The 15437-nt window shown below is 41.5% G+C and overlaps 1 protein-coding gene across 5 annotated transcripts in view; it reads right to left on the reverse strand.

The window, feature by feature from the left end:
- The window catches only part of RCL1 (RNA terminal phosphate cyclase like 1), a 55852-nt gene that overhangs the window by 16636 nt on the left and 23779 nt on the right, over nt 1–15437 (reverse strand). For 4 of the 5 annotated variants that reach the window (XR_012506355.1, XM_074361614.1, XM_074361616.1 and 1 more), the window contains 3 exons: nt 13732–13806; nt 12682–12806; nt 1142–1267 (listed from right to left, as the gene is read on the reverse strand). Coding sequence is in view for 4 of the 5 variants with exons in the window: in XM_074361614.1 (XP_074217715.1) it covers nt 1142–1267; nt 12682–12806; nt 13732–13806 (326 nt within the window). In the remaining variant the exon portion in view is untranslated. Of the gene's footprint in view, nt 1–1141; nt 1334–2687; nt 2842–12681; nt 12807–13731; nt 13807–15437 lie in introns of those variants that run through there. The other variant, XM_074361617.1, reaches the window with a different exon arrangement.

Consider the following 15437-nt stretch of genomic DNA (forward strand, 5'->3'; position numbering starts at 1 on the left):
ATCACTGACCTTTCTGACTCCCTGCTCTGCACACAAACCCTTTCCCAACTGTAACCTCTGACACTGCCACCTCTGTTGCTTTGGACTGTGAACAAGCACCACATTCCTAAAATCACCTTCATCTCTCCCTTGGGCTTCATGAAGGTCAGAGACCCCATAACACACTCAGCCCCTCCTTTACTCTCTTTCCTTCTTTTACTGAAGTTAAAAGCTCAGATGGAAGAGCTACGAAAAAAGATGAGCTCTAGCACTACTTAAGAAAAAACTGATTTCTTAACCTACCAAAGTCAGTCTCTGATGTTCTCATTTTTTCAAAGACGCAACCTGAAAACTTAAGAATCAAAGCGTAATGATACTGTCATTCACACTGAAATGGTTCAGCAAAAACAAACAAACAAAAAGACCCCAAAAATCCACACAAAAGAAAAGCAAATTTGGCAAAATATTCATTAACTACAAGGAGTAGGAACAGGCAGGTGTTCACTGAATTATCCTTTCAACTTTTTTGTATACCGAACATTTCCATAATTAAAAAATTAGTTTTTAATTGCTTCTCTAACTTACTGGTTTCTAAATATATAACTAAAGCCTAAAACAGATATTTTCATTACACAGATCATCATTAACTTTTTATTTTCTGAAGTGAGGTTTTCCGCTAGGGCTTTAACTAAACCAAACTCAAATCTGCAATAACAACTTTCTTTGGCTCTTAGGGTGTTGTTCCCCTTGATGGAGAGAGAAGCCAACTGGCGCTCAGACCAACAAAGGATTTTTTTGCCCCAAACTGTTATTTACTCAGGGTGGAAGAACTTGTTGACTTTAATTTTCTATGGGAACAGAGTACAGAAGGGATTTAAAGCTTGAAGCACTGTTTATTAATAGCTGGGTTTTAATTCCCCTAGGCTGGCCTCTCAACCCCTCCTCATCCAACACTGGGCACTGTGATGCTTTCCATGTGACAGGCGCTCAAAAGATGACTATTAGTGACAATGGCAATAAGTTGGAAGGAAAAGAATTCTGACTCATTCTTCCTCTGGCAGCCCAACCTCTGAGCTGGCAACTTCAGCTTCAATCAGAACAGAAGCATGAAAAACACCACGGTGGCTGCAGAATCGGGCTCTAAAAATGCACAGACACTTACTTCCCAGAGTTGACTCCTTTCATGTGGTCTGTGTAGATATAGATATCAGGTATAAACTTGTTGAGGATGCTCCTTGCAGAATCCACAATCCGGTTTGCCATTTGAGGTGAGACACGAACTGAATACCTACAACCTGGAGTTAAGGGTATCCTTCTGCTTGGACTCCAGACCAGAGGAAAGTCAGTCATAAAGCTAGCAAATGTAATAAACTGTATTAACATAAAATAAACTGTAATAAAAACTGGAACCTCTAATTCCAGTCTATTCTCCAACTGTATTTAATTACCTAACCTCGTAGTACCATAACTCAATTTTTACATTATTTTTATTATTATTGTATTATAATTTTTACATTATTGTTATAAAAAGCTCTTGGTGAAAAACATCCAAACAATATAGAAACTCGGAAAGTATAAAATAAAAGCTGCCAACCCTGCTCTAGACTGCCTACCCATCCCTCTCCCCTAGAAATGGTTCACCTCAGTTTTGGAAAAAGTAAAGGCAACTGCCTCTCTGTATGGCATGAGGCAGGCTCCCTTTGAAGTATTCTCTGACCATCCTCACTGCTGTAACCAATGAGTCTCTGAGGAACCTTAGGACCAGAACAGACACACCACTGGGGCTGAACTGGGCCAATCCCCACCCACCCCCTGGTATGTTGAAAAGGGAAGCAGAAAAAACATTAGCGAAAGAGCACAGTGGGGCTGTTCAGAAAGGTCTAAACAGTTGTTTTTGTTTTTGTTTTTGACCTAAAAACCTATTTTCAAGTACATAAGTGGTGATAATTCCATTTGTGGATGATACAGGCTCCTCACAACTGCTAGCTTGTAGTCAAAATATTGATCATTAGCAATTTTACAACAGGGCACACCCAGAAAGGAAAGGAAGAAGATATTAGCAACTCGAATAAAAAGGCTGGTGCTTGAGGAAGTGGAAACCATTACCTAAAATTAGACTCTATTACAGAGACTAACTCTCTCCAATGCCACCAACTAAGTAAAAAGTAAGGACTTTCAATACTCAATCTATGGTCAAGGGGTGGCTGTGTGTGTGGGACAAGAGGATAAAGAAATGGAGAAGTAACAACATGTGATCTTCCCACTACTCTGATCCAAACCCCACGCAGCAAGTCCAACAAGGAAAACAAGGCGTGTGGTCTGCCCATTCCGGCCCAACTGTTTGAAAATCACTGTCAATAACACACTTAATTTTCATTTGAGCTACAGAAACAAAATACTCAGAGCCTGTGCAAAGAAGCTGACTGGCATCTAGGTCCCCTCTGACCCATCCTGAACATCCATCAAGAGATCGATCTTCCTCATACCAAGGAGAATCTCCCAGTAACTCCCGGGCCTCCCTATCTTGCGATCAGACCCTCTAGTCTGCTCAGTGTTCATCACCAACCTGGCACCATCACCCTCTCCTCCACTGACCAAAATGTCCAGATTCTTCAACCCATCTGCCTGCTTTCTTTCTTCCAGCCGAGTTACCTATCTCTCCTGAAATCCTCCAGGCAGCACCGACTGTGGTCTGCACTCGAACTTACCACACTCCTCCCTTCAGACACACACATGCCGCCCTTGCTCTTCAATGAGACTCCACACTCCATAAGGAAAGGGGCTCCACTCCTGCATCCTTCACAAGTCTCTCATACACTACTTTTGTACTCAGAAATGCCCGATAAATATTTGACTTGACTCAAAGGACAAACCTGAAATGAGGAAAGAGCAAAGAGGGATTTTCCAATACACACACACAGTCCAGTTACATCACCACCTCTTCTGTCCAGAGCGTACTTTTGACCACAGGCAGCTTAGACAAACAGTCCCAGATCTTCTACCCTTTGGACCAGGAGGCTGCTGTCCTTCTCAGGCCTGAAGCTGCCTACTCTCTTCAAGAGAATACAGATGTCAGGATCCCGACATAGAATCTTAGAGCGTTCATTGCTTTCAAAGTTCTTTGAGATACATGATCATCTTATTTTATGCTCACAGTAACCCTGTGGCAAGGGCCACGGATTTCTGGACCCAGAGGACAACTGGGTCATAGAACTAAGATTCAAAATTAAACAGATTCGACTTCCCAAAGACAGTCTTCTTCCCTAGTCCTCCAGAGATGTGGAAACCAGGTAGGTAACAGTGCCAATCAGGGCCAGTGGAAGCCTATCCTAGAATTTAGGCAGTGAAGCAAAGAAAGGAAAGGAACTCTAAAGTCGACTACATCTCAGAGTCATTATGGAGCCACCTGACTTGGCGTGGAGGCCCTACCAAGAAAAGGCTCAGAGTTCCAGAATCAGACTGTCTGTGTTAAAGTCCCAGCTCCCAATTTGTAAATTGCATCATTCCGAGTCTAATGTGCTAAATCTTGGTGCCTCTACCTCCTCAACAGTCAGAGAAGGATAATCATAATACTCTCCTCGCTCAAATGAAATACAATGCACGTAAAGTGCTGAGCAGTGCCTGGTGTGTGCTTGGAGCCCACTGAATGCCAGTTACTGCTTTTCCTACTGTTAGTTCAAGAGTCAAACCCCAAAGCAGGGATTCTTTCCTCTCGGGATTCAGAGAACTCTCTGAGAATCTGATGAAAGCTATGAACCCTCTCTCAAGAAATATGTGAACACACAACCCCCTGCAGACAATTTCAGGGGGTTGTGGACATCCTGAAGCACATTTATGAATACCATATTGAGAACCCATATCCAAGAAAGACAAGGTCATGGTTACAGTCCATATGGAACTCCTGTCCTTCACCCTCCCTGGTGTTAACATGTCAGAGAAATCTAAGGAGCGTGTGTGCATGCATGTGTGCGTGCGTGTGTGTATAGAAAGAAAGAGACTGATTCTCTAAGTACCTTCCCTATGGCCAGAGAAAAGACACCAGATTGTCCAACAAATTCCACCTCATGCCCCTCTTCTGCCTCTACCCCAGCCTCTTCACTTAACTCTTTGTACCAAATCAGCATCTCAAAATTAAAACAGAGCATTCGTTTCTCTCTCAGGCAGTGGGGAGAATGAGAGTGGGTGGCATTAAATAAAAGGCAACCGCACTGTCCAGTAACAGCTGCGGGCAGGAACCAACACCAACTCCTTTCCAGGCCTTGGCCAGGCAGCCAAGAGAGACGCACTTTGGGGGGCAGCTCAGTTAAAACCACAAACACACACAAGAGAGTAGGGCTAGTTCTCCCAGCTCGAGCCCTCCCAGTGGGGAATACAACCTCCAAGCTCAGCCCAGCAGTCAACCAGCCTTACAAGTAACAGACCACAAAACCAGCTAATTGTTTCCAACGGCAGCTCTTTTCTCCCAAGCTCCAAATTGGCCAAGAAGGTGATCTCCATTCAAAACCACATTCCTTTGAGGTGTTTGTGAAATGGGCAGCTTTACAGGCCAGTGGCTGGAATGTCTGGCTTGCAGGCAGGGATCTGGGCGAGGGCGCTGTGTGAACTTTGCTGGGGACTTGAAAGGAAGACTCTGGAGCTGGGGTTGCGTCGGGCAGGGTTTGGGTGTCCTATCCCCAGCCTCAAGAAAGGGAGGGGCTTGCGACCTCACCAGAGTCCTTCCAGCTCACACAAGGAAGGCTCGAAGAACAACAGAGAGAAGCCAGAGAGGAACGAAGTTACACCCCAGGTGCCTGGGGCACCACGGCTCTTTCAGTTTTTATGTAAATCCCTGCACAACCCCAGAGGCGTCCCCATTTCCCAGCGCCATCAGCAAAGCCTTCAAAAAAGCTCTTGAGGCTTTCACACACCCAGTCCAGTGAGCGCAGCTGGGACCCCAGTGCAGTGGCCTCCGTGAAATCCATATTGTTATTACAGGACTGAATCAAAATAAACAGAGCACACGCTGGAAATCACGTTTCCAAACTAGAGAATGTATTCCAAGTGGAGTTCACTGCCACAACACAGCATTGAGGAAACAAATCTCAAATGAGAAAAAACAAACTGAAATAGTCCTGGGAGTGTGTACAAGGCCATTAACTGTGGTATTTTTGGCCAACAGTGAAAAACAGAAGACACCTCAATGGCCATCAACAGGGTTTAATGTGGAATTCTTTACTCGGTGAAGTACAAAGTTAATGAGGAGGAGGCTGAGCTATAAGTAACTGGCATGGGTCAAGTAGAACAGGCATATTTAGTTAAAAAAAAAAAAAAAAGAAAGCCCCACCTACTCACATCACATTTCCATTTCTCTATAACCTGTTTCTACCTTCTCAGAACTGGAGAATATGAGAGTTGAACATCACCGTGAGACATCGATGTAAATATCCAACAACCTAGGGGCTCTCCAGGAAGGAACCATTTCTCCCCCACCTGCCCATTCTCTCCTCAAATACAAGGCTCTTGGCACTTAGATGGGCCCAGGGATGGCCATGCAGAGAACAGGCCATAATCCAGGGAAGCTTTGTTATGAATTCCTCTGTTCTTGATGACTGTGACAAAGAACTTCAGGCAGCACCGCAAGTTTGATTTTTTTTATCTAAACAACGGCTCTCTCTGGCCTGTGGCTGTGCAACCCATTCTAGTCGGTGTCCTCACCCCTGTTCAAGCTAACCAAGGTCTTTGAAAAGTTAGTCCACTCCACACTTCTTTTCCTCTAAGTAGGACCGCCCCAAAACCTCCTGAGAAATACAAAACGTGACTTTAAGCATCTAGCACCCCAAGAAGCATACATCCTGGTCTCCCCACTCTTGTCAAATTCCCACTAGGAAAGCTATCACCCAACCCCACCCAGGCCCCCCACCTCCAACACTGGCCCTTACCCAGATCTTGCCGGCACCTAGTATTCCACCACTTTTAATATGTGAAACTCCAAAACACAATTCCTTGTTCTTCTACACAGCACCTATCTCTACATTAAACCTGTTAAGGTTTCCAACTTCTGACCATGTGCTTTTCTCCAGGCTGGCGAGCCTCTGCTGCCATCACTTCAATAACCTGCTCACCAGTAAAGTACTCCCTCTAACCCATCCTTCTGCACTCCTCCCTCACCCTGTCAATCCATACCCATCCCTGGATGAAAACAGCCCTCCTGCCTTCTCTACTCCTCCTTCTAGGCTGCCAACTGCTGCTGGGTGCAGCCACAAGGCCGTGCAGCTGGTGCCATGATAACATTTCAGCTACAGCCCCTATTGCTGTCCCACAGCCTATTTCTTATCTGTAGTCACTATGCCCCTAGTGGCACTCCCTCATGCTACAGTGGCCCCCTGTGCCACTGTGACAGCACATCTTTACCACCCTTATCATATTCCCTTATCATCCCCTTGCCGGCCCCCTTATCCTGGAACCCACCCTAACTCAGGAAAAACTGAAACCTCCTCCCATCCTCTTCCAGTCACTTCAGACAGCTCCATCTAGAGCCACCCTTACCATATGCCTGCTGTTTTCAATCCATCCCCTGTCAAATAATAACAAAAATTACAGCAGTGCAACTTACCAAAGGCTCACTGACATACTAGCTCAGTGTCTCATAATACACATCTACTACCCGACTTAACCTTCATTACAGCCCCACACCGTGATTACAATGGGCTCAACAATAAATGTGTCCACCAAGGCTGGGATCAAAATCCTACCCTCAGTGAGTGGCAAAGCCAGACTTAGAACCCACATCTGCCTGACTAGCACCAGTGCTGTAATCACCTTGTTACCCTGCTTTATCAGTCTCTCTCTCTCCCCTAGGTAAATCCGCTTTACCCTACCTTCAAAATTACTCAAATCATTATCAACCTTTTTTTTAAAAAGGGAACAAACCTTCTCAACTCCATTCAAGTCACCACCTTATCTTTCTTCCTACTCTCTTTCCCATCAAAATTCTTGAAAGAGTGGTCCCCACCCTTCACTACTTCACTCCCAGTCACTCCATAACCAGAACTGGTTATCCGGCCTCTGTCTCCACCACTCCCTGGAAAGAGCTCCCAGGGCATCAGTGGCAGCCTTCTGTGAGTCTCTCGGCTTGCCCCCTATCCCAATGCTGGCTCCTCTGGGCCCTTTAAGGCGCTAACCTGGGTTTCCAAGAAGCTGCATTTTTTCTTTTTTACTCTCCCCTCAATTCTCTGATCTTCCCTAGTTCCCCCTCCTGGGAGCATGCACTGTGCTTTTGCTTTCAAGTATCAGTGACTTCTCAGGGTTCCACCCTCCTTTCTTTGCCCTCTACTCAGTAGCTGACTCCAAACCGTTCATTTCTAGCTCTCCTTGCCCTAAGTTACAGTTCTACACTTCTTATTTCTAACAATTCCTTTCTAGACTTACCTCCCTGCAACCAACAAACCCAATATGAATAAAATTAAACTTACCTTAACCCCCACTCACCCCACCACACCCTACCCCAAACAGTTGTAGCTACAATCGGAACAAATATCTCTATCCAGGTACTTAAGTGAGAAACATCAGACTTGAGGACTCCCTACTCCTCTATTGCTGGCCTGGTAATCGCTGCATCCTGCCTGTAGGACATCCCAGCACTAGCAGCCCTCACTGGTCCTCTGGCCCCTACTCTCACTGGCTCTCTTTAGGGCACAATAAATCCCTGTGATCGCCATTAGGTGCTAAGATATTTTTTTAACTTGTGCCTTCCAAAATTTCTACAATGAGACAAAAATAGCCAAAAATTCTATTGGTACCACCAGAGTTACACTCTTAATGTGCAAATTCCCTCCAGAAGAAAATTACTGACTTTAAATGAAGGCCAACTCTTTGGCACAGCTTCCAATCTCCACAGGCTCCTGCCCTAACTTTCTGTCCCATCTTCTACTACCAAATACCCCCGAATGCTCTACATTCAGGTCATACCATGTTGTCTGCCACTTCCCAGAACCACTATGCACTGCTCCCTCTTCACAGGCCCACACTTCTGCCTGAAGCACTCCTCCTTCTTAGCTCCACTTTACAAGCCTCCATTCTTAAGGCTCAGTCCAAATGTCCTGTCCTTTCTAAGGAATAAGCAGGGGTTAAAAGCCTGAGCCACAGAGATAGGGTTCAAATTTCAACCCCACCATTATAATCAGTGTGATATGGAAAGCAAATTTTTTAAGCTTTCAAAGCCTCAGTTTCCCCATCCACAAAACAGGATGTAAGTGAACTCAGAGTCACTTTGGGGCTTAAGAATAAAGTATATAAAATATAAATGTATTAAACTCCACAATCAAAAGACACAGAGTAGCTGAATGGATGAAACAACAAGATCCAACTATATGCTGTCCACAAGAAACTCACTTTATATGTAAGGACATAAACAGACTGAAAGCAAAGACATGGAAATATTCCATGCAGATAGTAACCAAAAGAAGGCAGGGATGAATTATACTTATATCAAACAAAACAGACTTTAAGACAAAAAGGACTTCAACGTTACAAAAGACAAAAGTCTTTATATAACAAAATAACTGAACTGGAAGATGTAACAATTACAAATATATATGTACTCAACATCAGAGCACCTAAATATATAAAGCAAACATTAACAGATCTGAATGGAGAAACAGATTAACAGATCTGAATGGAGAAACAGATGTCAATATAATAATAACAAGAGATTCAGTACCCCTACTTTCAATAATGGATGGAAAAACCAGAAAGAAAATCCATAAGAAAAACAACAGACTTGAACAAACTATAAACCAAATAAAACTAATGACATATACAAGAACATTCCACCTACCAACAGTAGAACACATCTTCTCAAGTGTACATGGAACATTATCTATGATCACATGGTAGGTCACAAAACAAGTATTAAAAAATTTAAGAAGGCTGAAATCACCCCAAGCATCTTATCCAACCACAATAAAATGAAACCAAGTATCAGTAACAGCAAGAAAATGCGGATTCAAATATATGAAAATTAGAAGCATTCTTTTGAACAAACATTGGGTTAAAAAGTCAAAAGGGAAATTAGAAAATATCTAGAGACAAATGAAAATAAAAATACAACATACCAAAACTTACAGGATGCAGCAAAAGAAGTACTAAGAAGGAATTTTATAGCAATAAGTGCCTACATTCTTTCTACAAAAGAAAGAGCTCAAGTAAGTAGCCTAATTTTACATTAGAAAAAAAGCAAACCAAATCCACAGTTAGCAGAAGAAAAGTAACAATAAAGATTAACGTAGATATAAATGAAACAGAAAACAAAAAACCAACAAAACTGAAAGTTGGTTTTTTTGAAAAGATAAACAAAAGTGACAAACCCTTAGCTAGACTAAGAAAAAGAAAAGACACAAAATACTAAAAACAGAAGTGAAAGGAAACATTGCAACTGATGCTACAGAAATCAAAAAAGATCGTATTATGAACAATTATATGCCAATAAATTGGACAATCTAGAAGAAATGAATAAACTCCTATAAACATTAAAAACTACCAAGTCTGAATCAAGAACAGAGAGCTTGAACAGACCATAACACATAAGGTGACTGAATCAGTAAACAGTAATCAAAAACTTCCCAACAAAGAAAAGCCCAGGGCTAGGTAGCTTCATCAGATGAATTTACTGGTGAATTCTACCAAACATTTAAAGAAGAATTAACGCTAATCCTTAAACTTCTAAAAAACTTGAAGCAGGAACATCTTCAAACTCATTTTATGAGACCAGCATCACCCTGATACCAAAGCCAGACAAAGACACCACAAGAAAAGAAAATTACAGGCCAATAGCCCTGATGAACATGGATGCACAAATCCTCAGCAAATATTAGCAAATTGAGTTCAACAGTACATTAAAAGGATCATAAAACATGACAAAGTGGGATTTATCCCAGGGATGCAAGAATGGTTCAACATATATGCAAATCAATCAATCTGATACACTACATGAACAGAATGAAGGATAAAACTCACATCATTGTCACAATAGGTACAGAAAAAGCATCTGACAAAATTCAACACTCTTTCATGACAAAAACTTTCAACAAAGTATGAAAGAAACTTACCTCAACATAATAAAGAACATACACGAAAAGCCCACAGCTAACATCATCTTCAATGGTGAAAACCTGAAAGTTTTTCCCAAAGATTTGGAACAGAGCAAGGATGCCTACTCTTGCCACTCCTATTCAACAGACTAATTGGACATCCTAAAGAGAGCAATTAGGCAAGAAAGAGAAAGAAAAGGCATCCAAATTGGAAAGGAAGAAGTAAAATTAACTGTTTGCAGGTGACATGATCTTATATGTAGAAACCCTAAAGAATGCCATAAAATAACTCTTAGCACTAATAAATGAATTCAATAAAGTTGCAGGATACAAAATCAACATACAAAAATTAGTTGCATTTCTGTACACTAACAACAAACTATCTCCAACGAAAATCAAGGAAACAATCCTATCTACAATAACATTTCAAAAAAAAAAAAACCCTAAATATTTAGGGATAAACTTTGCCAAGGAGGTGAAATCTAAAAACTGAAAAACACTGATGAAAGACATTTTAGAAGACTTTTTAAATGGGAAGACAGTCCATGTTTACGGGCTAGAAGAATTAATATTGTTAAAATGTCCATACTTTCTAAAGCAATCTGCAGATTCAGTGCAATCCCTATCAAAATCCCAATGGTATTTTTTATAAAAATAGAAAAAACAATCCTAAAATGTATTATGGAACCACAAAGGACTCCAAACAGCCAAAGCAACTTTAGGCAAGAATAACAAAGCTGGAGGCATCACAGTTCCTGGTTACAAAATATGTTACAAAGCTACAAAAAACAAAACAACATGGTATTGGGATAAAAACAGACATATAGACCAATAGAACAGAACAGAGTGCCCAGAAATAAACCTACATGCATCTGGTCAACTGATCTTCAATTAGGACGCTAAGAATACACAATGGGGGAAGGATATTCTCTTCAATAAATAGTGCTAGGAAAATTGGATACTTACATGCAAAAGAATGAAATTGGACTCTTACACCACATACAAAGATCAACTCAAAATGGATTAAAGCAAACATAAAACTTCAAACTCCAGAAGAAAACATAGGGGAAAAGCCTTGTAGCTTTGGCAATGATTTCTTGAATATAATGCCAAAAATACAGGTAAAAGAAACAACAACCTTTTCAACAACAAGTGAAAAGGCAACCCATGTAATGAAAAAATGTCTGAAATTCATAAACGTGATTAATATCCAAAAGACGTAAGACATTCATACAACTTCAGAGCTAAACAAACAAACAATCACCTAATTTAAAAATGGGCAAAGGACTTGAATAGATATTTCTCCCAAACAGACACTGAAATGGCCAACAGGGACATAGAAAGGTGCTCAATATGACTAATAATCAAGAAAATGCAAATTAAAACCATACTGAGACATCACTTCACCCCTGCTAGCATGGCTATTACCAAAAAAGAAGATAACAAGTGTTGGTAAGGGTGTGGAGAAAAGGGAAATTTTGCAACTGTTAGTAGGAATGTAAGCTGATGTAGCCACTATGGAAAACAGTATGAAGATTCCTTGAGAAATTAAAAATAGAACTACCATTTGATCTAGCAATCCCACTGGAAATGCTGTCATTTGTGACAACATGGGTGAATTTGGAGAACATTATGCTAAAATGAAATAAGCCAGACACAGAAGAACAAATACTATATGATCCCACTTACATGAGGAATTTAAAATAGTCAAACTCAGAGGCTGAGAACAGAACAATGGTTGCCAGGGGCTAGAGGAGGGGGAAGTGGGGAGATGTTAGTTAAAGGGTACAAAGTTTCAGTGATCCAAGATGATTAAGGCTTAGGGATCTGTACAGCACAATGCCTGTACAGCATACTTAAAAATCTGTTAAGAGGGTAGCTCTTATTTCAGTGTTTCTATCACAAAAAATTAAAAAATTAAAAAAGTAAAGTAATAAATAGAGTGGAAAGAAGCTTTTGGGGGAGATGGATATGTTTACAGCGTTGATCATGTTAATGGTTTCACGGTGTTTACATATCTCTGAACTCATCAAGTTGTACACATTATATATATACAGCCTTCTGTATGTCAATCATACCTCTATAAAGTAATTTTTAAAAATAAATGAAAATAAATTAAATATATAAATTATCATAGTGGAGTGTTAAGCACTTAATAAATGGTAGATATTATTCATTATCATTCAGTACTCCCACATCTTCTAGACAAATTAGCCACTCTCTATTTTTAGCTTCCCCTGCCCACTGCATATCATCTGTATCACTTTACACATTACGGCAGAATTATGTGTTTGCGTATTTGTTTCCTTCACCAGACGATGAACTCTTCCAAGGGAGGGACTGCAGTGCATTGGTGACCCCAAAATCAAAGCCCTTGGGAGAGTATCACACACACTACAGATTGCTTAAGTGTTTGCTTAAGTGCTAACTGAAAAAATAAATGAATCCATCAATCTAGTCATAGTGAGGCAGATAATAAAGTATCCTATCTCGGCCAACAATTATGAATTCACTGTTAAGACTTTTCCAACTTGATTGTCTAAAATGTAAATAACCCTGGGAAGAAGTAAATTGCTGAGTCATTCCTAGTGAGGCAAGACAAAAATAAGAAATCTGAAGCAAATACAAAGGATACGCCATTCCTCTGATACGTTTGATCTTTCCTGGATCTGTGAGCTGAATGGGCTTCAGGACCTTCCTCACAGGACAGGAGAAAAACACTTCACCTCCTCCTCCAGGGGGCATTCCCCTTCGCACAATCTGCACGTGGAATGAGAGAAGAGATGAGGATTCAGCAGAGTGGATGACACCCAACCTGGCTGGCTTATGCTAAGAGGTTCTTCCTAAGAATGTAGAAAACTCTTTCACACCCAACTTGTCAACCCCTTCAAGATCAACAGCACCTTACATCAGCTCCGAGGAGGCACGTGCTGGGCAAGGAGACTGTGTGGTGTGTCAGAAAGAGCAGTGGACACCGAGCCTACTTATCCCAGTCAAAGCCAGGCAGGTCACTTCACCACCACGACCTGTTTCTTCAACCCTAAAACAAGGGACTAGCCTAGTTCATAAGCTAATTCCATTTCTTAACCATCAGGAACCCTTTTCTCCTAAAGAATTCACTGATCCATCAACATATTATTAAATAAAAATGAAGTCATTTCCCCGGTTTAAAAACATCAATTTAAAAAGTAGAGATGCTAGACAGCTTAACATATCCAGTGTGACTAGAATGATGTAATTCCTTTTAATAGCAAACAAACAGATGCTTAAATTATTTCCACTAGGTTTTGAAAGTAATGTACTGAAAATTCTCAGGGAGATTCATGTTGGGAGGCTCTGGACACAAATTAAAATACACGATCTGGATCAGAGAGGCACCATGGCCAGATCCTGGCTCCACTAGTGATTAGCTGAGTTGTTACGAGTAAAGGACTGAACACACGCAAAATGCTTACAACATTGCCTACCACACAGTAAGTGCAATATAACTGCTGGCTATTCTTGTCATTACTAAAGGGGCCCTTTCAGCTCAAAAACTGCATGTATGGTTCATGTATCCCACAAGTCTTCTCATAAATGGTGACTTCAAATTTGACACACACTCACGAAGTCATAACTCCTCCAATGACCTGGTAAGAAAATCTTTCACACAGATATATACCGCCAACAATTTACACATTCTTACCTTTAGCTCAAACGATTCACCATCAATCCCAAACTGTTTCAGTAGAGGAATGGCTGTTGCCTTAAGAACATCAACCTACAGAATCATTTCAGAAAAAAACAAAAGTTCAATTAAACCATGAGAGCTGGAAAGAAGAAAGAGCCCATGAAGCAGGTTAAGGTTTAGCCTGGTAAAGAGAAAGGAGGCTGCCTTACGACTGAGGGTGTAGGCCGGCTCTGTTCCCAGTTAAGACTGAGATTTCATAAGCCACTGGCTTCTCTGAGCCTCTTTTCCTCACGGACAATACCACACACCTACCTTATGGGTCATTGTATGCATCACATGCATCACGCAAAAAGCACTAAGAAACTGCTGAGCTCATACAGATTGACTATACTTCAATAAAAATATATATAAAATATATATTTTTTAAAAATAAAGCAGACTGAGACCTCTGCTCATTCTTATAGGTATGGACACTATGAAAGAAAGTATCAGCCTCTTTTAGTATTCTTTTTCTAACATGGTTGTTTAATGTTTAGAGCTAGTAGCACTCCAAGCTAAAGCAAACCAAATGAACTATTCAATCTAAGACCCCTATCTAAGAACCCTGCTGACACCCACCCCACAGGCTGCTAAAGGCGGTAGGTGACTCTACAAGGCAGTGGGGGCCTCGGGGATAGGACAGCCTCAAACTGCAAGAAGCAACACAAACCCTAAATTGCAACAACAACATCCACAGTTGATGGCAAGACTGTGCCAAGTGGAACTGCTGTCTCCTCCTCATTTAGAACTCCGAGGAGGCCCAGGTCCCTCCTTATTCATTTGTGGATTCCTCACAGAGGATAAGGATGACATTCAAACCACATTCACCTAACAAGTTAGTGAATGTTGTCTCAGTGGCAATTTGGGACAGAAAAGTAACCCCTTGCTTGTTCCAGTGGAACTAGAAACCCTCGGATCAGGCTGGTGGGGGCTGGTCCTACAAGGCGGTAATGAGGGCAGGCAGCACGAACCGAGGCTGTAAGGAAAAGCCCTGGTCCTGGCTGGGCTCTGTCTCTAGTTAGCTGTGTGGCCTCAATCAAGAAAATCTCAGCTGTCTAAATTTCCTTGTCTCTAAGGTAAGAGACTCAGCCAGTTTGTCTTCAAGTTGCTACCAGCTCTAACATATACTAACAATACTCCAACAAGGCTTTATGGTAGAAAATACTCCCCAACTAAATATTCTGGTATTAGAAAATTAACCAGAGGTAGGAATGACCTATGAAGCCTGGGAACATGTACAGCATGGATCAGGTGGGACAGAAGCAGTTACTGGGAAAATCCAGTAAAGATTAGCTAATTTCAATTAAACATTAAAGCTACACACCCAAACACTTAAAATATGCATTTGGGATTACCAGAATCAAGAAGAATTCAGTCTAGGCTAGTATTAAGGGCAGCTGGGGAGAAGGTCAAGCCAGATTCTAGAAAAAAGTGGGGGTCACAAAGACACAGGTTACTCTGCCCACAGGACTCCTGGAACTAGGAAGCCTCCAGCTCTCCTGGGAAAAAGAAAGGCAAGAAAACAGAGGATACCTCCTGGTTCATCCTACCTACACATAAAGTAGTAAAGGATGGAGTCAAGCTGCCTTTGAGGTCAGCCAGAAACCTAGTGTAACTGCAGGTGTAGTCTTGTCTCCTAAGTCACTCTCCATCTGACATGGAGGGCACACAACTCAGTGCGG

The sequence above is a fragment of the Camelus bactrianus genome, chromosome 4, assembly GCF_048773025.1.
Source record: "Camelus bactrianus isolate YW-2024 breed Bactrian camel chromosome 4, ASM4877302v1, whole genome shotgun sequence".
Taxonomy (NCBI): Eukaryota; Metazoa; Chordata; class Mammalia; order Artiodactyla; family Camelidae; genus Camelus; species Camelus bactrianus.